The sequence below is a fragment of the Camelus bactrianus genome, chromosome 7 (genome assembly GCF_048773025.1).
Source record: "Camelus bactrianus isolate YW-2024 breed Bactrian camel chromosome 7, ASM4877302v1, whole genome shotgun sequence".
Classification (NCBI taxonomy): Eukaryota; Metazoa; Chordata; class Mammalia; order Artiodactyla; family Camelidae; genus Camelus; species Camelus bactrianus.
In genome coordinates, this window is record NC_133545.1 from 32,507,529 (window position 1) to 32,530,011 (window position 22,483).

At 35.7% G+C, this 22,483-nt stretch overlaps 1 protein-coding gene and 1 long non-coding RNA gene across 2 annotated transcripts in view; one reads left to right on the forward strand and one right to left on the reverse strand.

Annotated features, from left to right (window-relative positions):
• The window catches only part of LOC141578143 (uncharacterized), a 29,219-nt gene extending 13,686 nt beyond the window's left edge, over positions 1-15,533 (reverse strand). The window contains exon 1 of the long non-coding RNA XR_012508111.1: positions 15,394-15,533. This is a non-coding gene — a long non-coding RNA (uncharacterized LOC141578143). The remainder of the gene's footprint in view (positions 1-15,393) is intronic.
• An 89-nt stretch (positions 15,534-15,622) lies between these two features.
• Positions 15,623-22,483, forward strand: part of SAMTOR (S-adenosylmethionine sensor upstream of mTORC1) — an 82,212-nt gene continuing 75,351 nt past the window's right edge. The window contains exon 1 of the mRNA XM_010947643.3: positions 15,623-15,797. Within this exon, the coding sequence (XP_010945945.1) occupies positions 15,638-15,797 (160 nt within the window). The 5' untranslated portion in view covers positions 15,623-15,637. The remainder of the gene's footprint in view (positions 15,798-22,483) is intronic.

Here is a 22,483-nt window from a genome sequence, read left to right on the forward strand (position 1 = left end):
AGATTTGCAGACACTAACTGCTATATATAACATAGAGAAACAAGTTTACACTCCATATCCAACATATATTCAATATCTTGTAGTAATCTATAATGAAAAAGAATATGAAAAAAATTTATGTATGTTTATGTATGACTGAAACATTATGCTGTACACCAGAAATTAACACAACAGTGTAAACCGATGATACTTCAATCTAAAACAAGACCAAAAAAAGAACCAAATGGAAATTCTAGAACTAAAGAGTACAATAAGCACATGAAACCGTGCTCATTTTCATTAGTCATCAGGAAAATGCATATTAAAAACACAATGAAATATACCATTTTATGCCCTTAAAATAGCTAAAATGTAAAAGACAACAATACCAAATGTTACAAGAATGTAGAGCAACTGGAACTTTCATACATTGCCAGTGGGAATGTAATATGATAGAGTCACTTTAGAAAAAAGTTTTGGCAGTTTCTTATAAAGTAAAATATACACTTATCCTAGAATTTAGTATTTCTGTTTCTAGGTAATTAATCAAGAGGAATGAAAATATACATTCACACAAATACTTGCAAACAAATACTAATAGCAGAAACAATTCAGTGACAACCAACAGTTGAATAGTCTAATTATGATCTATTTATACAATGGAATACTACTCAGCAATAGGAAAAATTGTATTATTGTGTAACAACATGAATAAATATGGAAGATATTATTCTGCTTGAAAGAAGTGAGATCCAAAGAAGTACATATGTATTATTTCTTTTATAAGTAGCTAAAGAAAAGGCAACATATTCCTATGGGGACACAATCAGAACGTCAACTGCATATGGGGAGTGGAGACTGACTGCACAATGTAATCTCTTGGAGTGATGAAAACATTCTATATCTTATTTAAGTTGATGCTTATGTGACTGTACTCCTCTATTGTAACTCACCAAATTGTATGTATATTTTAGTTAAGAAAAATGGTATCAGAAATTATCTATAGACTACATATTCACCTATAAAATTTAAGCTCCTCAACACCAATAGAGAATATGGGATCCATTGCATGTAATTATCCTCCATGAATAGTTAACACTGTATATAGTTCTCTACGCAATCAAATATAAATACTAAATATAGAAAGCAATGAGGACACACACGAAAAGGAACAAGAAATTTTCCAGTCTTACAAAACAGTGCTTACTAAGGAAAGGGAAACTGCGAAGATATTTTCTGTTCCTTGTTAAAATTCTTTTTGCCTTCAGGATTCAAATTTTACATTCTAAGTGGGAGAGAATTCAAATTGTCCCACTCCTCTGGAGTGAATTTTGTGTCCAGCTAAGCAGAGTAAATCATTATAACATAGCATTTTATCTTGCCTATTTATTTTATCCTATTTTTTAAATTAAAAAGCATGTAGTGATACATTGAAAGCAAACTCACACTCTGACAGAAAAAGTTGTTAGAGGTGCATAGTCAAAAAAAAAAAGTTAGTAAGGAATGTGTCATCCTAAAGCAATGGTTCTTGACCCTAGCTGTACATTAGAATAACGTAGGCAGTTTGTAAAATACCACATGCCAAGACTTAAGCCTCGCTAATGAAAGCCGAATCTTTAAGGTATTATTCTCACTGAAATATAAACTTCATGTGGGAAGAGATGTTGTTTACTTGCTTGTTTGTTTTTATTTTGTTCATTCTTATATCCCTAGAGCTTCCAACAGTGCCTGGCACTAGTATGCTCTCACTATTTGATGAACTAGTGAGGGATAAACTAGTTATTACAAGCCAAGGACAGTTTTGGCCCTGTTTATAATGGCAGAATTCTTCTAAATGTTATAGAGCACAGCAGCATAGTGCAGTTATTTTACAAAAAAAAAAAAAAGTTTGATGGTTTGTATTCATTTTAGCTGAAAAGTATGAAGCATTTATTGAGCATTTCCTGTGTGTTAGGAATTATGCTCAGAGTAAGGTATACAAATGTGAATAAGGCATGGTCCTGCATTTGTGAAGCTCCCAGCCTGTTAGGGACTAGTGATAAATAGAAAGTCTAGCACAAAAACATACATCCATTTATTCATAAATTTAACATTTATTTATTCAGCACTTACTATGTGCCATGCACATAGGTGCCAGGATATACAGGATATATGTGACAAACAAGGCAAATAGTATAACTCTCCTCAAGGAGCTTATTCTAGTGAAGGAAAAAGATAAGCAAGAAAAAAAAGAATTACATGTTGTGATAAATGCTATGAAGGGAATGATTATAACTTTGTGATGGAGAATTTGGGCAGGAAGAAGGCATTATTTTGCATCAACTGGTCAGGAAATACCCCTCTAGGGAGACACTTTAATAATGCAAAGAAGCCAAGAATGCAAAAAAAAAAAAAAAAAAAGTGCAAAGAGGGCTTCTTGCAGAGGAAATAATATATTCAAAATACTTGAGGTTGGAAGGAATTTGGCATGTTCAAGGGCTTGAAAGAATCCAATGGCTAGAGCATAAATGAAAGAAGAACAAGTTGAAAGTGGAGTAATAGGTGGGGTTATTAAGTTCACAGCCTAGTAGGCCATGGTAGAGAGTTTGGATTTTATTCCAAGTGCAATATGAATCTATTAAATGATTTTAAATAATAAAGTGGCATGATGTTAAAGGAAAGCAGAAAAATGGAATGAGAACTGGAGGAAATTACTGGATCAAGAAGAGATACCAGAGCATATTTTTACGTTGATGGGGATGCTTGTAGTCCAGACAAACAGACTGATGGTTCAGGGAAAGAGGGAGTATTAATAAAAAAAAAGTCTGCTAAAGGAGCAAGGTAATTGAGGATGTCCTCAAGAGAATGATGGCCAGTGGAGTCTAAATTGGACAAGGAGGGGAGAATTTATGCTAGGAGATTACAGTGTAATGAAAGCTAAACAAAGCTATGAATAAAGAAAGCTAGAAAGAGCAATGAATACTTGACCTTCTGAGAAGGAAGTCTAGTTGGAAAAGGAAGAGGAAAATCCCATGAAGACATAAGGTTGAGGGATTATTATATTGTCTTCTGAGGCTATGATGGAGAGTGGAGGCATTAAAAAGAGATAAAACATGAAAGCTAGTTTTTGAGGGGTATTGCATGCCTGCCAAAGAATTTGAACTTAACTTGCTGACAACCATAATTATTAAGACACTTTGTTGCAAATAACAGATATCTACTTGGGTGATACCTATAATGAAATGGAATGATTAATATAAGGATATAGGTGTCTTATAGAATCCAAGATAGGAAAAGCAATGGCAGCCTGGGAAGGGGCTAGAATAGTCTGTATATTGTCACTCATTTTTCCTTTTCTTTCCCAGTCTGTTTACTTCTTCATTTCATATATTAAAATGTGGTGATCCCAAACTCGTAAGTGTAGTTTTTAAAGGGGGGAGAGTGAGTGAGCCAGTTTCAGTGTCTACTCCTGTTTCAATCAACTATGGCTGGAGAGTGGGGAGTCATTGAATAAATATGGTTTCTGGAGGCTCGTTCCTATGGATCAGCAGCTGAGCTTCTAGAAGACAATATTTTTAGAAGTTAAGCAGGCAGCCCTCAAATCATCAAGACATGGGAAGATTTTTTTTTAATATGAAAGTAACATGATCAAATCTACCACTTAAAAAGATAACTCTGGCAACAATATAAAGAACAGATAGAAACAGAGACTAACTAGATTTAGGAACGTAAGCCCCGTTAGGAAACCACTAAGAAAAAGGCCAAGCATAAAATAAGAAGAACCTGGATTGGGACAGCAACAGTACCAATGGGAAAATGTGGATGGATACCAGACACATTTCAAAGGCTGAGTGGACCTGATTTTAATGTAGGCACTGAGGAAAAGTGAAAACAGAAAATATTACTCCAAGATTTCTAGCTTGGGCAATAGGGTAAATAAGATTGCTGGTAAATGAGACATGAAAAACAAGAATACAAACAAAACAGCAAACAAAAAAACCCCAAGGTTTAAGGGGGCAATGTCAAGCCTGAAGAGTTACAGTAAGTCCAATGACAGATAAAAAGCTCAAGAAAGAGTTGAAGTGGGTGGGCATAGCACAGTGGTAGAGCTCATGCTAAGTATGCATGAGGTCCTAGGTTCAATCCCCAGTATCTCCATTAAAAAAGAGTTGAAAAATCAGTATTTGAGAGACACAAAGGTAATAGTTGAAACATTAGGACTGCATGTGATCATTCAGGAAGATTATGCAAAGTGAGAAAAGATAGTAGCTTCCTTGGAAAACTTTAGCAGAAGAGATGGAATTAGGAGAAAAATAAAAAGCAATCAGAGACACAAGGGAAGAATAAAAGGTAACTGTGTCTTAGAAGCCAAGAAAGAGATTTACAAGAAAAAAAAAAAAAGATCAATAATATCAAATTCTGCTGGAAGTAAAAGTAGACCAAGAGCTGAAAAGAGGCTATAGTAATTAACAATCACATGATTGCTAACCTTTCAGAGCAATTTCAGTAGAGTGGTGGGGGTGGAAGCCAGGTTGCAGTGGGTTGAGAAGTGACTGAGAGAAGAGGAAGTGGAAGCAATCAATGCCTTTGACCTACTCTTTCAAAAAGTTGTCTATTAGTTAGAATATATATCAATATAGAATGATTTATTCTATTAAAACTTATTTTATCACTCTATTGGGTTGAACTAAAACGAAGTCACTGTCAAATCTCCAACTGAATCATGGACTCCTGACTCCCAAATATCTGGAGATCAATTTTTCTTTAAATAAATTAATTCCGTGGCCTTTTAGAGAGGTAGATCCAATGATACCATATCTCATCTTTATTTTTACTAGTTCTCATGGTGTTGTCTTTAATGGTTTCTCCCACCATCATTCCTTTTTACCCCATCTCAGCTCTCAGACACATGACCTTTTTGCCGATCTCATTAAAGCTTGTGCTCATTTTCTCATTTCCTATCAATCGGGGTAATTGCTTCCTACACAAATCCCAGTCTCCTATTAACTGGCTCATTACCTTGAGTTAAAAGTTCAGAAACTTCTTCAGACTGAAATCACTGCAGTGTCCTGAAAAGAAACTACTTTTGAAGATGCTGACACGTCTGTAAGCCAAGACATTTTTTGGATCGAATTCATTTTATAAATCCAACTTATTCCTTGTCAGGTTCCTATTTGCACCAGTTTCCCTTCCTCACTGTAATGGTACACATATTTCTCTCTGGGTCATGATAGTTGCAAACATATGGAGTAGTGGAGGACAAAATTAGTTAACGTGTTGATCACAACTCTATCTGTATTGATAGAGCTAATATGGTTCAGAAAAGATATACCTATTACAGTTCCTCTAATTCTCTCTCCAGTTGAAGACAATTAGGTTAATAAACATTTCTACTCATTTGCATGCTAACTAGTTTTATCTTTGCATTTTCTAGGCTTACTTCACTGATGCTGAACGTCCTAAAAAGTCTTTGCTTCTTTGGATCAGTGAGAAAGACCAAGAAAGATGAAGTGCCAAAAAAAAAAAAAAAAAAAAGATTTTAAAAAAAGGAGTAAAATAAATGATACAAACTCGTTAAACCTAATGAGTAATTTAAATTCTTTGGTAGTACAGTTAAACATCTCCTCAGATTTTTTTAAGCATCTATATAAGTTCAAGACATACATTACTTCAAGTGGAATAATATCTCCTAAAAAGAACTAAAATGCCCCAGTGTTCAACTGCCGTTTCTATCAAACATTCATTTAGCACATGATATAAGGTAGGCACTATGATACAGAGGTATGGGCCTTGATTTGTGTCCTCGGGAACAAAACCATGGGTTGAGGAGAAAAGATATGCTACTCATAGGAAAGTAAATAATAAGACAGATATTTTCAGTGAGAAATAAATAGGACAGATTATAAGAACTATCATATTTCAAAAAGAAAGGGTCGTCATATCAGCATGGAATAATTAGAAAAGTTTTCATGAAGGACGTGCTCATTGTGCTGGATCTTGGAGGAAGTATAAGATGTAGGTTAGCAAAAAGGCATGGAGAAGGTATAATAGCAGAGGAGACAACTTAAAAAATGATCCAGAGGAGATGTAGAATCGCTCAAGATATAGTAGAGCAATCTGGCCTGAAGAAGGCCCTGGAAGTGTCTTTTGTGATCTGGAGGAAGTTAGCCACCATGAATAAAGTCTACCTACCCTGAGCCTGTCATACTATGAGAAGCTCCACCTACCCATGTGGAGAGGTCACAGAGAAACCTGACACCACTGGCCCTGAGCTCCCAGCTGAGACAGCATCAATATGCCAGAGCCATGAGCAAGGCCATTTTGGAAGTGGGTCTCTTAGGAGTGGTTGTGCTACCCACCTGATACCATTGCCAAGCCTTACTGAAATTTCAGAATTTTGAGCAAGTAAATGATTAATACTGTTTTAAATCACTAAATTTTGGAACGAATCACTGCCTCTTTTCTTAATTTGAGTTAAAGTTGTAACATAAGCAAAATTTATCTGTGAAATCTCTTGCTTCACTATTGTTCACTTACCCAACTTTGTCTTCTCTACCAATTTACATAAGTTTTTATCCTTACAATCCATATCATATGATGACTGGTTAATTTATTTTGTAAAAGGTCAAAATGTTCCTTCTAATATTATTCATCTTTTAACAATGTAAGATTGGAATATCTTTAAGATGTAAATGCTGAAAAGGATGTTGGGGGAGGATGTAATGAAGAAGAAAGAAAAGGAAAAATATAAAATCATCATATAAAAGTCCAAAGCATCCAGTTTAAGCAATATTGCTTCAGGTTATCTAGCTCACAATTTTTCTTTACTTGATTTCTCTACTTAAAAGCGCTGTGTTACAGTGTTGTTGTTTTTTTCAATTGAGAAAAGTTAATTGCAAATTATGATTGATTTACAAACCCCATATGCCAATTTATTATAGGCTAAAATCAGCTTGACAAATTAATGTTTTTAAATAACTAACAAACAAAAGATTTTCCCCATCATGCTGTTCCTAAAACATGTGAAGTGAAGCAAAGAGTAAAACAAAGAATAAATTATACTTCCCTTTAACTAGTCTGCCAGTAGTTCTCTTCAACTAGTCTGCTACTTCAATGGGAAATTTTATTTAAAAAACATATTCTCCTGAAACTAAGCAGTATATATTTTAATTCAACGTAATATCCAAGGAATACTTTCAGTCCCTATCATTATCAACTTCTGGAATTAAACCAGAATAAGAAATTAAAAATTTGTCCATCATTTTCTATTTTGAAGTCATGGGCATTGTTAAGAGACTAATATTCAAGAATTATTTGGTATCTCTCTTTTTCACTTTTATATATCTTTTCAGTTAACAGGTATGCTAAGTCCCTGCTATTTTTATACTAAGTTTATCTAGGTAGTGAAAGAGATAAATAGTTTGTATCAAATTTCCCCTTCCTTTATTTTATAAACAATAAATCAATAAGAATTCCACTGTCTCTATCTTCCTGATGGTAACTGCAAACTTAATGAAAATATGTCTCTTTTTTTTTTTTTTTGTGCCACTGAAGCCATAGTACCTAGTAGAATATCTGGCATGTAACAAGTGCTGAATATATTCTTTTTAACAGATTTATTGAGGTACAATTAATATACAGTAAGGAATATGCATTTAAAGTGTACCATTTGACAGGTTTTGACATCTGTACAGACTCACAAAACCATCACCAAAATCAAGATAGTAAACATATCCATTGCTCTCAAAAGTTTCCTCATGCTGTTTTATAACCCCTCCTACCATAAATACTGATCTACTTTCTGTCACTATCGATTAGTTTGCATTTTCTAAAGTTTTATGTAAGTGAAATTATACAGTATATATTGTTTTGTCTGGTTTATTTTACTCAGCTTAATTATTTTAAGATTAATTTGTGAATCAATAGTTTATTTCTTTTAATTGCTGGCTGGTATTCTATTGCATGGCTAAACTACAGTTTGTTTATTTACTCATTTGTTGAGGGACATTTAGATTGTTTCCAATATGGGGATGTTACAGATAAAGTTGCTGTGAGCATTCATGTATGTCTTTAAATTGATATATGCTTTCATTTCTCTGGGGTAAATACTTCAGAGTGGGATGGCTAGATCATTAGGTAAATATGTGTTTAGCTTTTTAAGAGAATGTCAAACCATTTTCCAAAGTAGTTGTCACACTTAACATCTGTACCTGTATAAGAATTCCCCTTTTTCTATGTCCAAGCCAATACTTGATACAGCCAGCCTTTTAAATTTTAGTCATTAGCATAGATGGGTAGTAGTACCTCATTGTGATTTTAATTTGTTTTCACCTAATGACAAACGATGTTTTTCATGTACTTTTTGCCAACTATACATCATCTTTAGTGAAGTGTTTTATATCTTTTTCCCATTTGGCAAGGGAAGTTGTTTGTTTTCTCATTATTGACTTTTGTGAGTTATCTGTGTGTTATGGATACAAGAACTTTTCAACTATTTTCTCCCATTCAGTGGCTTGCCTTTTCATTCCCATAGTAGAGTCTATCAAAGAGCATAAGTTTTAAATTTTGCTGAAGTTCAAGTTATCATTTTTTTCTTTTATGGGTTGTACTTTGCTTCATATCTAAAATATATTTGTCCAGCCCAAGTCACAAGGATTTTCTTCTAGAAATTTTATAGTTTTAAATTTTATATTTAGGTCTGTGTTCTATTTTGAGTTAATTTTTAAACATGGCATGGGCAGAGATTTTTTTTTTTTGATATTTGTACAGATTGTATTTAGTTTACCTCTATCCCTTTCCCCACTCCAAACGCCCCCAGAAAACTCCACTATGAAATAGGTTAACAAATAATTCAGTCTGTTTTCCATAAAACACTTTAAAAAATAATGATGGTTGTCTTCTCACGTAAGCATATGACACCATGCTTTCTTCATCAGATCGATCGAAGTCCTTAAAACCAAAGTAACAGTTTGCATAGATATATTTCATTTTGTGCAAATCTGACTAAAATAAGGCTATTTTCAGTGTTTAGGTAGTGATGTTCTGAGTACAGAAAGCTCTCAAGCAACATTGTTTTGCATATGGATGTCCAATTGTTCCAGCAGCATTTGTTGAAAAGGCTATTCTTTCTCCACTAATTTGCTTTTGAAACTTTGTGGAAAAAACAGTTGTCTATGCATGTGTGGATTTATTTCTGAATGTTTCTTCCTGTTTCATTGATCAATTTGCTTCTCTCTATGCCAGTACCTTACTGTCTTGATTATTGTAGCTATATACTAAATCTTGAAATCTCCAACTTTGTTTTGTATTTTCAAAATTGTTTTGAGTCTTCTGATGTCTTTTTTTTTAAATTTCCATATGAACTTTAGAATCAGCTTATCAATTTCTACAAAAAGTTTTGCTCAGATTTTGATTGGGATTATCTTGAATCTTTACGTTAATTTGGGGAGAATTGACATCCTAACAATACTGAGTTTTCTGACTCATGGCTGAATACATTTTTATTGAGTAAAAGAACTATTGATATTCAGCTTTGGAATGAGGAATTTTCAGAAGCTTTAGGTAACTTAGAAATATCATGTTTATTACAATGTTATGGAAGGAAATTTTGATTTGACTTTCCAAAAAATTTTCTAATCTTATCAAAATTTTTGAGAGAGATACAGTCATCTTTAGGAAGTGCATGGCGATTGCTTCATTCTTTGACATGTAACACATTATATTTCAGACTTAACATGAGATTTTTGGAGCATGCTCTACCTTTAGGGGAAAAAATGGTGATTCGGTGACAAACTATTAAAATTTAAAGGGAGACTGTTATACATTCAATAAAAGAAAATATAAATTTAGCTTCATGCACCCAGGAAAATTTCACTTTTCAGATCCTCTAAAAACAAGTAATACCTATCACATTTATTTGCTTTTGTAATTTTTTAACTCTTCAAAACACTTTCAGTTCATGAGTTTCTTTTATTCATACAATAACTTTGTGAAGTAGGAATGGCAAGTCATCATCATTTGGTAGCTGAGGAAACTGAAGAACCCACCAGATAACAGATCACAAAAAGTCACAGTGAAAGCTAGCTACTGCTTCCAGGTCACCTGATTCTCTTCTGAGATGTGTGTTTACTAGACACTTCTGTGAAAAAGTAGAACACACTCTAGCTGTTCAAATAGAAAAGGCATTTGTTAAAGTATGTTAGATAGCCTCCAATCTCCAGAAGGACCAGAAAGGTAGACTTGCAGACTACCCAGCCCAAATCAACACCTAAGTCAGACCCCACTATCTCTGTTTTCTTGGTTTATATGGCGAGTGTTGGATATTGGAAGATAGAAACATAGTTACTATGATCCTAAAAGACCCACACCAGCACAGTCTCCCTCAGTGAACCAAAAGATTCCTTGTAGCTTCTGCTTCGTTGTTCTGCTCTTTTCTGAACAGACAGTTCACTCCAGAGAATATGATTAGCAGAGTCTAGTCACTTATTTGAGCCTGAATTCATGATGGGAGAAATCCCCCAAACATAAAAATGATGTTCGAAAGATACTGGGTAGCCTCAACATGGCAAAGTACATCTCAAAAATCATTCTTAAAGTCAGTGTGACTCACAGAGTTACAGTGGTTTGGGGGTTGAAAGGGATCTTTTAAATTGCCAGTGTTTTCCAAATTTTAAGCCATGACTCACTAGAATATCATAAAAATCAATGTAGTGTGCTCCATAGTTTTGAAAACTAAAATAGAATTGAAATACCACCATCATTGCACTTAGTGATTGGAAATATTGTCTGGGGAAACTTTTGTCCTAATTACATATATATGTCTATGTGTCTAAATACATGTATATGAATAATATGTATTTATATTTGCATATATAGTATGTATATATATATGTACACATATATATGTGTGTATATATATCTCCTACCCCAGTGTAAAATGTATTTCTTACTATGAGTCATGGTAAAAAAGAAAAATTGAAAAACACTGGTCTAATCTGACTTTTTACATTTTACATTTAAAGGAGAAAAAAAATAAGGCTCAGATAAATTAAGCTTCTTGCTGAGATGATTAATGTAAAGCTGGAATCAGGATGCAGAAAATCTCTCAGTCCTACTGTGCATTATAAGGACATCATCTAGCACCTGGAAGAACACTTCCCATTTCCTATGTAGATCTTTTCCTACATCATCTCAGTTGTGATGCTTAAATATATTTCATTAATTAGTATATCACAAAAATATTGTAAATTTTATAGTTGCATTTGGGGTGAGGCAGTAATTAATGGTTACCACTTGCTGAGTTAATACTAGTCCTAACACCATTCTACATATTAACTCTGGAAAGACAGTTAATTTGTGTTATTTTAAAGATGTTTATGTTGGCAGATATTTTAAGGATTGCAGGGGAGACACTGTACTAGTAGCTATAAACAAATTTTTAAAGAAAATAATTTTATTTCAATAAATAGAAGGAATTTTAAAGTTGTAATCTGCCATACTGAATGAAAATATATAACTGAAAGTATTTCTTTTCTTGCTAGTTCCTCACTATGTTTGTTCCTATCAAAAAATTAAATGCATTTTCTGAAAAGGTTTCTATGATTTGAAATAAAATCTGAAAAACAAAAGTTTTTCAACAGTGTTTCTTAATGTGTCCAATTAATGATACATCTACATTAAAAAATTTGAATTACTAGAAAAAAAAGTACTTAAACTTCATGGATCTTTTTATACTTATGGGTAAGAATTACACAAATAATAAATAAATATTTTAAAAATACTATAGATTTTACTTTTCCAGTCTTCATTTTAACTGAATTTCTTAATAATTCTATTTCTAAATAGTCATGAGTCAAAGATTTGGCCAGCTTGGAATATCTCTATTTTCAATAATAAAAAGGTTCATCAAGTCTTTTTGCACTATTGTTGTATACCATTGAATATTTTGTAAACATAAGTTTATTACTAATTCTTCTTTTACACACTATTAAAAACCTAATTGTTTTCAAAGCTTTAGTGGTAAAGAGGGTCAAAGAGGAGTAAAAAATACTAATGATTAATGCTTTAGATAATCAAAGAACCCCAATTTCCATTGTGTGGACTTCTCCTAAAGGAATACTCAACAAATGTAGCAATGAAAAGTACAACACAACACGTTTGAAAAGTGCTCTCAGAATCTATTTGCTAACTCAGTGCCACCACCCAGATTTTTATATGGATTTTACAAGTTTACTTTTCATCACCAATTAATATTTTTTGAACTCTCACTGAAAAGAGAATGCACTTTATTTTTACATGTTGACTCTTTTCATTGTCTATGGGAATATTTGTTTTCCTTACAAAGAATATAGTTGCAAACAAAGAAGACAGGGTTATTTTTCTTGCCAACAACATTTTCCTATATTGAACGGTTCTTTGACATAGGAAGTTTACTATGACACACCAAACCTTCATGGGGAAGAGTGTAAAAGTCCGGCAGGTAAGGCAAAGAATGAGGATGAGAAATTTAGTTATCAGGGGTTTTGTGTAGTCATTAGAAATGTCTCTTCTTCCCAGACTGGTTTGTCTTGTTCAGTGAATACTGTTTTATATGAACATCCCTTTTCCCAATAGCCATTTAAAATAATAATGAGGAAAAAATTTTAAAGATTTTGACAGTAAATGAAATCCTGTTACACATGATGAGGGCAGGGGGAAGGTGCTGCTATTTTCCTGGGCACAGGATATGCTCACTGAATATGGCACCAAACCTACCTCTTGTAGTGAATTCCTCTTACAATTATTTTACTTAAATGGAAAATCCTGTTACCACTTTCTGCTACTTTAACAGACAGAAAGCTTTTTCCAGTATTACTAATCACACTGGAGGAAGATTATAATCTCCTTTTTATACTGTAGTCTATGGCTGGATGCCATTGCCCTCCAAAGAAAATTCAGTATTGGTGTTTCTCAGGACATGTCGACTTTTGCCCTCAGTGAATTCATTCAAATTTAGAAGAAAAAAAAAATCCAGCTGTTCAATTTCTATTTTTGAGTTGTTTCTCAAGAAATTGTGAAATCAAAAAACAAGTTAAAAATATGGAGCTCTTCAATTTGCTTGAAAAATGACTACTAGATAGTCTTAAATTTCCTTTACTCTTATATTAGTGTTTAGTGTTTAAAATTATGCCAACCAAAAGACCCATTTAAGAAATAGAAAATTCCCATGTGTTTCTTAAAAACAGAGAACTTTTAAAACGTTTTCTCATTAATGACTTTGTAAATTGTACTACCAATATTTAGTAAGGGTGCAATAAAATAGACACACACATGTACTGCTGGAGGTGACATAAACTGCTACCACCTTTCAGAAAAGGCAGTTTGGCAATATACAATCAAAATCCTTAATTTATTTGACCTTTTGATTCAGAAATTCAACTTTCAGAAATTTAGTCAAATGTGTAAATAAAGAAATGGATAAGCATTTGTGTACAAGGGTGCTCATTAAAGCATTATTTGGAAGACAGAAAAACTGGAAACAGCCTACCTGTGCAATAGGTGGGACTTGGTTATGAAAATGATAAGCTATTCATATAATAGATTATCACACAGCCATCAAGAAATATCCCATTTGGAATAAGTATATAGAAGTAAAGAAAAAATGTTAACAGCTGTTATCTTTCAGTGGTGGGTGTCCAGGTGACTTACTTTCTTTTTTTCCCCAGCTTTACTAAGATGTAATTAACACAACATTGTATAAGTTTAAGGTGTACAATGTTTTGATTTGATACTTTTATAAACTGCAAAATGATTACCACCATAGTATTAGTTACCACTTCCATCCCATCACATAGTTACCATTTCTTTTTTGTGTGATGAGAACATTTAAGATTTACTCTCTTAGCACATTACTTTCTTTACTCCTTTCTGTATTTTCCAGATGTCCTTCAGTGTACATCTTTACTTTTTAAAAGGACTGAAAAATTCACTTGCTAGTAGTAGCATGGAGGAAAAAAATTTTTTAGCTACAGTTCAGCACGAATGAAATTTAATGCTCTCTTTACTATGGTTATAACTTCCAAATATTTGTACCTCTTTTAGCTTCCAGTGAGTATTAAAATATGGAAAGAGCCAAAAGTGGTATGTATTTTTAAGCTCTCCTTTTTCCCAAATGAAATCCCCCCAAAGAAGACCCCATATCCCCATTTTATTAGGCATGTCCATGTTATTTCTCTTCATAATTACAATTAGTTCTTATGAACTTTATCTGTGTTTGATCTGCCTCTTCACTGTGCAGGGACACATAATTCATCTTAAATTTCACATCCTCCCTCCTGCTCCGCTTATGTGCTGGAGAGTGTGTATAATGCCTTGTTTTTCAGAGTCTTCATTATTCAGAAGATGGCATATAACACAGTTACCTAATGCAAGCTTTATTCATATTTATAAAATCACTGATCAGATAATTATTGCAACAATTTTCAAACAACATCATGTAACCAAAAACTGTGGTGCGGGGGTGTAGGGTGGGTACGCTACAACCTAACACAATTTATTAATGATCTCTGCTGATTGAATCTGGCACTCTAGAAGCCTCAGTATCGCTTTCGAAGCTTGCAGAATCTACCTGTCGCTGGAAAGCAGCGTTACACTTTTCTGGGACGGAAGTCAGTAACCACATTCCCCATAAGCTTCCCAAGAGGAGAGAGAAGTGAGGGAGGTAGAACAGGTTGCCAAATACACTTGCACACTCCGTATAGATTAACCCACCGAATTAAGGGGCAGGAGGTCACCCAAGACAACTTTAAAGGCGCTCAGAGTCCTGGCGCGAATTAGACCAAGGCAGACTTTCTCTGATACCAGGCCACCACAAAAGTTCTTGAGGGTATCGGTTGTTACCTCCATCCTTCCCCTTCTCCTGTCATCTTCTACTGCTTTTCTTGGCCCTCTCCTTTCCGCAGCTTCTGTGCCCTTCGCTCAGCACTGACACTAGCGGCATTAACCACTGCCGGCCGTGAATTAAACCGGTACTTAGTAGCCAGGCTTTTCCTTGGCGCCCATGAAAGCATCCATGCCTGGGTTTTTTAAGGGGTAAAATTCCAGTGCCGCCAAGTCATCTCAAAAGCGCTTCTCGGCTCTACGCTGCTATTGGGAGCCTTCAACTCACAACGTGCAGTGGGGCTCAGGTAGAGGACCTAGGCCTCATCAAGCTAGAATATAACTAACAAGAGAGGGAATGGCTGAAAGACGTGAGAAAGCTGGGAGGTAAAATGATGCCCAAACTGAGCAACCTCAGACGCGCAAGCGCGTGGCCCACAGCTCGTCTCCCATGGCCTCAGCACAGCGCCTGCGCACAGCACCGGGGAGCGGCGGGGAGAGGAGACGAGCAGTCCGGCCTAGCGCTCCCACCGCCTCAGCAACCCCAGCCTGCAAGCCCCGCCTCCTCCAGCTGCTCACCTTCCCAAACAAGCGGGTGCGCCCCCGGCGGTCTCAGTCCATTGGCCCTTGGCCTTTTCCGTTTCCGCCCAGCCTTCCAGAGTCCACCAATCAGCTTGTGCGTTTGGGTAAGGGCCACCTCCGAGGCCGTCGCTCTGGCTCCTCTGCCTCCTCCCGCTGTTGCCTCCGCTGCTGCCTCCTCCCTCCCCACCTCCTCCGTCAGGCGGGCGTCTGCGGGGGCCCGAGGGGCGGCGGCGGTGGCGATATGGAACCGGGGGCCGGCAGCCGTAGCGCTGCTTGCGGGCAGGGGGCCGGGCCCCCGAGCACTCCGCCGCCCCGGGAGCAGGAGCGGAAGCTGGAGCAGGAGAAGCTCTCCGGGGTGGTGAAGAGCGTCCACCGGCGGCTCCGCAAGAAGTACCGGGAAGGTAAACAGCTAGCTGAGCGGGAGGAAAGGGAGGCCTCGTCGCCCCCAGCCCCTTGTCAGCCTCTCCCCTCCCCACAAGGGGCCACCATTACCACCTGAAGGAGCTGCACGTCAGCCCCGGCCACGGCCGCTCTCCCAGGCCCGGACGCCCCCTTCTCGGTCGAGTCCTCAGTCGGCGTCAGGCGCGCTCCTCCCGCCCCCTTTTCTTCGAGGGCCCTCGAGGAGAGTTCCAGGCCTGTGGAGGAGCCGAGCCCCCACCCCTCTCGTCCCCTGTCCCCAGCCGGGGTGCTGAGCTTGTTGTCACCACAAACAGACACCTAGACTCGCACAGGAGGTGGAGGTCGCTCGTTGCGAGAGCCGTGAAGCTAAAACACGAAGGCAGGTAGAATCCGTTCGAGAAAGAAGGACGGACTGAGAAGCCCGAGTTGCCCCTCACTGACCAGCCTGTTTGATTTGCTGCTGCCTCAGACCCCCTAACGAGGACCTCATTTCTGCGGGTTTAGCCCGGCCGGGCTTCCTCGCATTGGCTTCCAGGGCTGCGAAGTCAGCAGGCCTTTTAGCTGACTGGACTTCACCTTGTTAAAAGGGGGAGGGGCTCCATCCTGCCCCCTACCCCCTTCCCTCGTTCTTCAAATGCTGGCTCTTAGTGTTTGTTTAGGCAGGGGAGGAAGAGATCTGGGGCAGGTTCTCAAAATGCTGTTTAGATTTGAGCAATCTGTGTAAGTACCAAGCCTCCTTAAAGATCCGCATCCCGGTGAAGCCATTCCTACATCGCTGGGAACCCCTCTCATGGAGGATCTTAAGCGAAGGAAGAAGCCGCTGTAGCTTTTGCTTGGGCCTGAGGAGTGTTTATTGTTGGGATCTACAGTTATCCTTGGTATTTTAAATATAGACTTTTTTTTTTTTTACAGAGCTATTTTGTAAGAAACTGACAGTGAAAATTCCCACTTTTTTATGTGCCTTTTTTTTTTTTTCAAGACGTTTCTTCTAAGTATCAAAATGAGAGATAACTTTCTACTTGCTCTGGCTTTATTTAGCTTAATTACAAACTGAAAAGTAAGCAGCCTTCTAGTGTTGGTCTTATACTTAGTTAAGTGAGGATTAGAAGCAAAATTATGACAGTGAAGGAGCAGACAGGTAAAATCATTTACTTTTCATTTACAAACACTTTTCAATTACTCTAGAAGATTAAAACTAAGTGTCTTTTGTTCTTTTGAATGTAGCTGGTGTGTTTCATTTTTCAAACTTTAAATTCAAAGTTTTTTCCCTTGGCAACTCAAGCCTTGATTTTTTAATAGCTGCTTAGATAGTCATTCTCAAAGATGGCCTATAGTTATTGTTTAATAGGTAGCAATAGAAAGAGACTTATCAGGCATACTAATATATTGAAATTTTTTTTAAAAGAATGCTTTAAACCCCAACCCACAATTTATTCAATAAAATGAGTAGTTACCATAGCAACCATTGCATCATTCTTGATATTCAGAGAATGCACTTACATAATAGCAGTCACTGTAGGTTTTTATGTTGTTTGGATAAATGAGGAAATAAATGGGCTCACTTTCTCTTATGCTGTTCTGTACAAATTTAAGCAAGTACATCTTTTGAAAGAAAAAATTAGTAGCATATAATTTAATTTCCATTTTTACCTTATTTATAATAATTTCATTATTATTCATTATTCATAAATGAATTTGTTCCACTTAAATTAATACACTGCTAATGTGTCACCATGTCTTCAAGTGCTGTTTATACTTGCTTAGTTCCCACATGTTGAAACATGTCTTTAAGCCTGAATATTAACCAAGGGAACACTTGTTTAAAATGAGAATCAGTAGTTGGAAATTACCAGAGCTAGAATAGATACATATAATTCACAAGTGAATGATCTAGTATCCTTCTGGGCAGGTAGTTCTGGCAGTCTGTAAACATTTGAATGAGACTGTTCTTAAGGCATTTTAATGCCCTGAATTCCAGCAATGATCTACTCCAGCGATATACAAAGCCCCATCAGTGAACTAGCAAAGTAAAAGAGCCTTTCTACCTTTATTTCTGATATGTAGGTCAAATCTTGTAATTTGACAAAAATCCACAAAACAGCCATCTGAAAAAGTCTGATCACGCACATAGTAATGCTAAAGGAATAATTTTTAGTGTTTTCCTTTGAGGTTTTAGTATTATTGTAATACTGATGGTCCCCAATCTGCGAACATATTTTACAAGTTCATTTGCAAGTCAGCTCTGGTTATAAAATAATAATATAAATGGTCATTAGGTGCTAGGTCAGGTTATAAAGGCTTATTTAATCAGTAACATACCTGAATTGTAATACCAGTAACTGTAGAAGCTATCCTTTTATAACACTGTTCCTATCAGGAAATGCAGTGAAAATTCCAGCTTAGAATCTTGGAATGTTAGACTAGAAGGAATCTTAGCGTTTATCAATGATTCCCAAACATGGATAATCAGTAGACTCATGGGTTCTTTTTAGAATGTTCCTGTATTCCACCTCAGATGTACAGTTTCAGAAACCCTATGAGTGGTACTTGGAAACTTGTCAGCCACATTTTGAAGTGATGATCTAAACTAGTTCCTTCCTTTTTACACATGAGTGAGCCAAATCCCCCATATAGTAAAACAAACAAACAAACAAACTTGCTTTAAGTTTGGATAGTTTGGATAGTTCATCATTAGCATTGAACATATTTTATGGGGATAGTAATTTTTTCTTCCCAATTCCAAGCCTAATAGTGATTCCAGATGTTGTTATGGGAGGGAAAATGGGAAGCAGGAAGTAGACTAGAATTTGTGTTAAGTAAAAGGATGTAAATTGATGGGAATGAGGCATTTCATGGGATAGGTATGATTAGCTGAGTTGGGGTTATGTAAGGTGTAGATTTCTTGGGAAGTGATGGCAGAGAAGGAGGTAAGTTGGAGCAAAATGAAGAAGGAGGCAAAACATTCACTGGATAGTAAGGACAGGAGTGAGAACTGGATAACGAGTGTCGGGTTGGATAATATAGTTTTCCCTTCCCTTATCTCTGGTAGTGGAATTGAAAATGAAGCAGAAATGAAAATGAAAATAAGATTTTTCTGTTGCGGTAGAAAAAGGTTTCTCTCTACACTTCCCAGCCTGTTTGCCCCACTAATGTTTGTTGTTGGTGATAAGCAGGATTGAGGTAGAGGGTAGTGAATAGGAGATAAAGTCCAGCAGGTAGATTTAATGCACTCTTTTCTTTTTACCACTTTTCCCCTCTCTACTCCATTTTACTGCCTGTCCTATGTCACCATTTAGAGATCCTTTGCCTATTTGTATAAGTGTAAAGTGAGAATTGGAGATAAAGGTCAGTGTTCCAGGCAGTGCTGATATCTGAAGTAGTTACCAAAAGGAAATGGGGGAAATGTTTATCAGTGGTGATGAGAAGGAATGTTTCTGGTGTCAGTCATTTATTTATATATAAGGGACAGTCTTTTAGATTGAGTTTATATAAATTGAAATTTGCTTGCAGTTGTGTTTTCTGTCTTTGAATTTTCAAAATATGGCCTCTAAGCCAAAAATATTTTAAATATATCATAGAGCTGTAGGCAGCTTTTTAGTAAGTCTCTGCTTTCCAAATAGAGACTTCATTGTTTAATCAGATTGCCTGGTAAGTACATATCTAATTGAGAACTGTGTATTTTCAGTTGTCTTTGTATGATTTTTTCCATAATCTTAGTCACATAATCCCATTCCTATAATGATTGTTATTATGATTGGTATCTCTTTTTTCAAACTGGAAGTATTTATGTAAAAACTCTAAGAAAATGTAAAAGCTGCAGCTGTTAGTAATAAAAATATGATCTCCATTCCATTTAGTTTTGATTTTTTAACCTATCTTGTGCAATTTTCATCAATTTATTAAGTCTCTGAAGTTACTTACTCTTTATGCCAGAACAGGTTAAAACAGTTTGTCACATAAACAAACCCATGCAGGTTATCAATCAGAGAAAAATTAAAATGCATATTAACCTGTTGACAATTGTATTCTTAAGGTCATGGGTTAATGGGTGATCTTTATTATGCTTTTCTACATTAAAAAAATCAATGTCTTTAGTAGCAATGACGATATTATAAAAGTAGTTAAATAAGACAGATTACTGATACTGAAACAGAAAAGGAGAACACAGGATAGGCTGGTTCTGTAGACTAAGTCTGGAAAAAAATTGTGTTACAAAGATTAAGAGCTGTTAGCATTTTGAGTCAATGACTAAGTAGCCTAGTTTAGATGTTTAATTCTTATTGATTATTCACATTATTCTATTTGTTTGAGACAAAGAGAGAGCTAGAATAGTGATGTAGTTTAAGCTGAAGAATAACATTTGTGATTGGTTGTTCTTTAGCAAGTATCTAAAACAAGAGAATTGTGGTGGGGAGTAGGGAAAAAACCTTTGAATTAGAAATAATTTTAAACTATAGCCAAAAGGTCTAAAAATGAAAGAATGAATGTAATGTTAGAGTTTTTCTTGTAATAAATTTTTGAAATTATTTTTAAAATTAGGATAACAGAGTCTGTTTTTAATTGAAATTTCCTATTTTTTCCCTACGATGGTCTTCAATACTACTTTAAAATAACTAGCTCCATGACCCCAAGACACTTTTAACAGGTTCTCTTTGTTTTACATTTTTTTTTCAAATGAAGTTTTACTGTATTTTCTTTACATCTTCCCAGTCATGCCCATTTTGATATAGAATCAGAAAATGCTACTTTTTATGATAGAATCTTTGCTCAATCAGCAAAATAAGTAAGGTGAAAACTGTTCACAGCATGGCTTGTTAACTTTGCCCTAGGAAAATTTGAACTGCCATTGTAGCAAGGGAAAAAAAATGAAAAGAATTTAATAATCAGTTACACTGAAATATAAAGGGAACATTGACTAATAAACAGTCAACTCAGTGAGGGGCACATAGTACGTTAACTATTTGATTTTGTTATTTTTGGTCAACCTTGGAGTAAGGTATCTTTCTAGGTATTTTTTACATTTCAAAAGATACAGTAAAAATCAGAAGTATTGGTATAGAGCCTTTGATTGTTTTGTGGAGAAGAAAATATAGCAACAAATGCAGTGGATGTTAGCCTTGATTTCATATCAGTGTCATCTGTGGAACTTTGTGGAACACAGACATCAGCATTATTTAAAATCTCCATAGATTATACAGTGGACAAAGGGCTGAGGAACCCTGAGATAAAATACTGTAGATTGGAGTAGGAAGGAATCTAGAAGAAAGGAAATCAGCTAGGGGACTCTTACACTAATCTATTTTTTAAGGTTAATAATAGCATAAGTAACAGTAACAATCACGAAAATAGAGAAAGGTAAGTCAAATACTTCTTGAAGGTCAAAGTGAGCAGTTTTAGTGAAAGTAAATGGGAAGAGTCAAACATGATGCCAAGATTTCTTGCCTGGGAAAATATAAGTAGCCATTTCCCTGTTCTCTTTGTAAATGTGTGTATTGTGATGAGGGCAGGAAGAAAAGAGCACAGACAGGCAGGTTGGCTTGTCATAGTGATAGTGGTGATGATTTAGTTTGAAGGTATCACTTGGAAGTGAAGAGTTAGAAGCCCTCTCTTGAAGATGAAGCTGTGAGGGCTGGAGTGATGGTAAGGTATAACAGAAGATACCAGTAGTGTCCAGTTTGATAAAGTAAGTGCTCCCCATTCTGCCTTATGCTCCCATAGCACAATTTTGTTTGCCTGTATTGTAGTTATCACTTAGCAGTTCACTTGTCTGTCTTTCCTGCTAAACTTTGTTCCTTAGAGTAGATCTCTGCCTTTTATCTTTGTATCCCTAGTACCTAGCATCTTACCTTGTAGATATAAGGCATACACACACACAAAAGAAAGAAGTTAATACAGATATTTCCAGATATTTGAGTCTAATCTTTTTATAATCGTAACTTAAAAATTTTAACTTTTGGATACAAATTTTTTATAATGAATTTATGGTCATATCTTCTTAAATGAGTATATTAGATTAATTAAACCTTTTGAAAATGGTCCAAATTATTATTATTAGCATCATCCTATTTTAAAAAACCCTGTGTAGTAGTAGGGAATGTAAATATTTCGAAGTACCTTGTTATTAACATTTGATACATGTTTGTTGAATCAGCTTGCCTTATTTTACTGTATACTGTGAATTCCAGTTCTCTTCTTATCTGGTCCTCCCTCTTCCCTCCTCACTGGTTCCCAAATAGCAGTGGCAACCAAAAGTTAAAAAAAAAAAAAGTTTGTTCTCAAAAAAAAAGAGAACTAATAAGGATATTGTAATGATGCAATGTGTGTCACTGTGTGTGTTGGTATTAGAAGCTGGTAATAATTTTGTGTATGTGTAAATATTTACTTATGTACTCTAACTTCACATGCAAAAATTTTGCAACCCCAGTATCAATTCCCTAAATTTTGGAGGTGAAATTGATACTGGCTGTAAAACAATCCAGACACCTGAGAAATGCTGATCTAAACTGTACTAATTTATTGTGGTTTAAGTGTAGATATATTAATGCTCATTGCAAGGGTTATTTTAGAATCCCCATGCCTTTCGAGGGACATCTGAGTATCCCCTATTCTTCTTTGTATAGAAACTCCTCTACTTATATAGAAATTCCTATTCCCATTTATACAGAAATTAAGTCTCAAAAGATTCTCC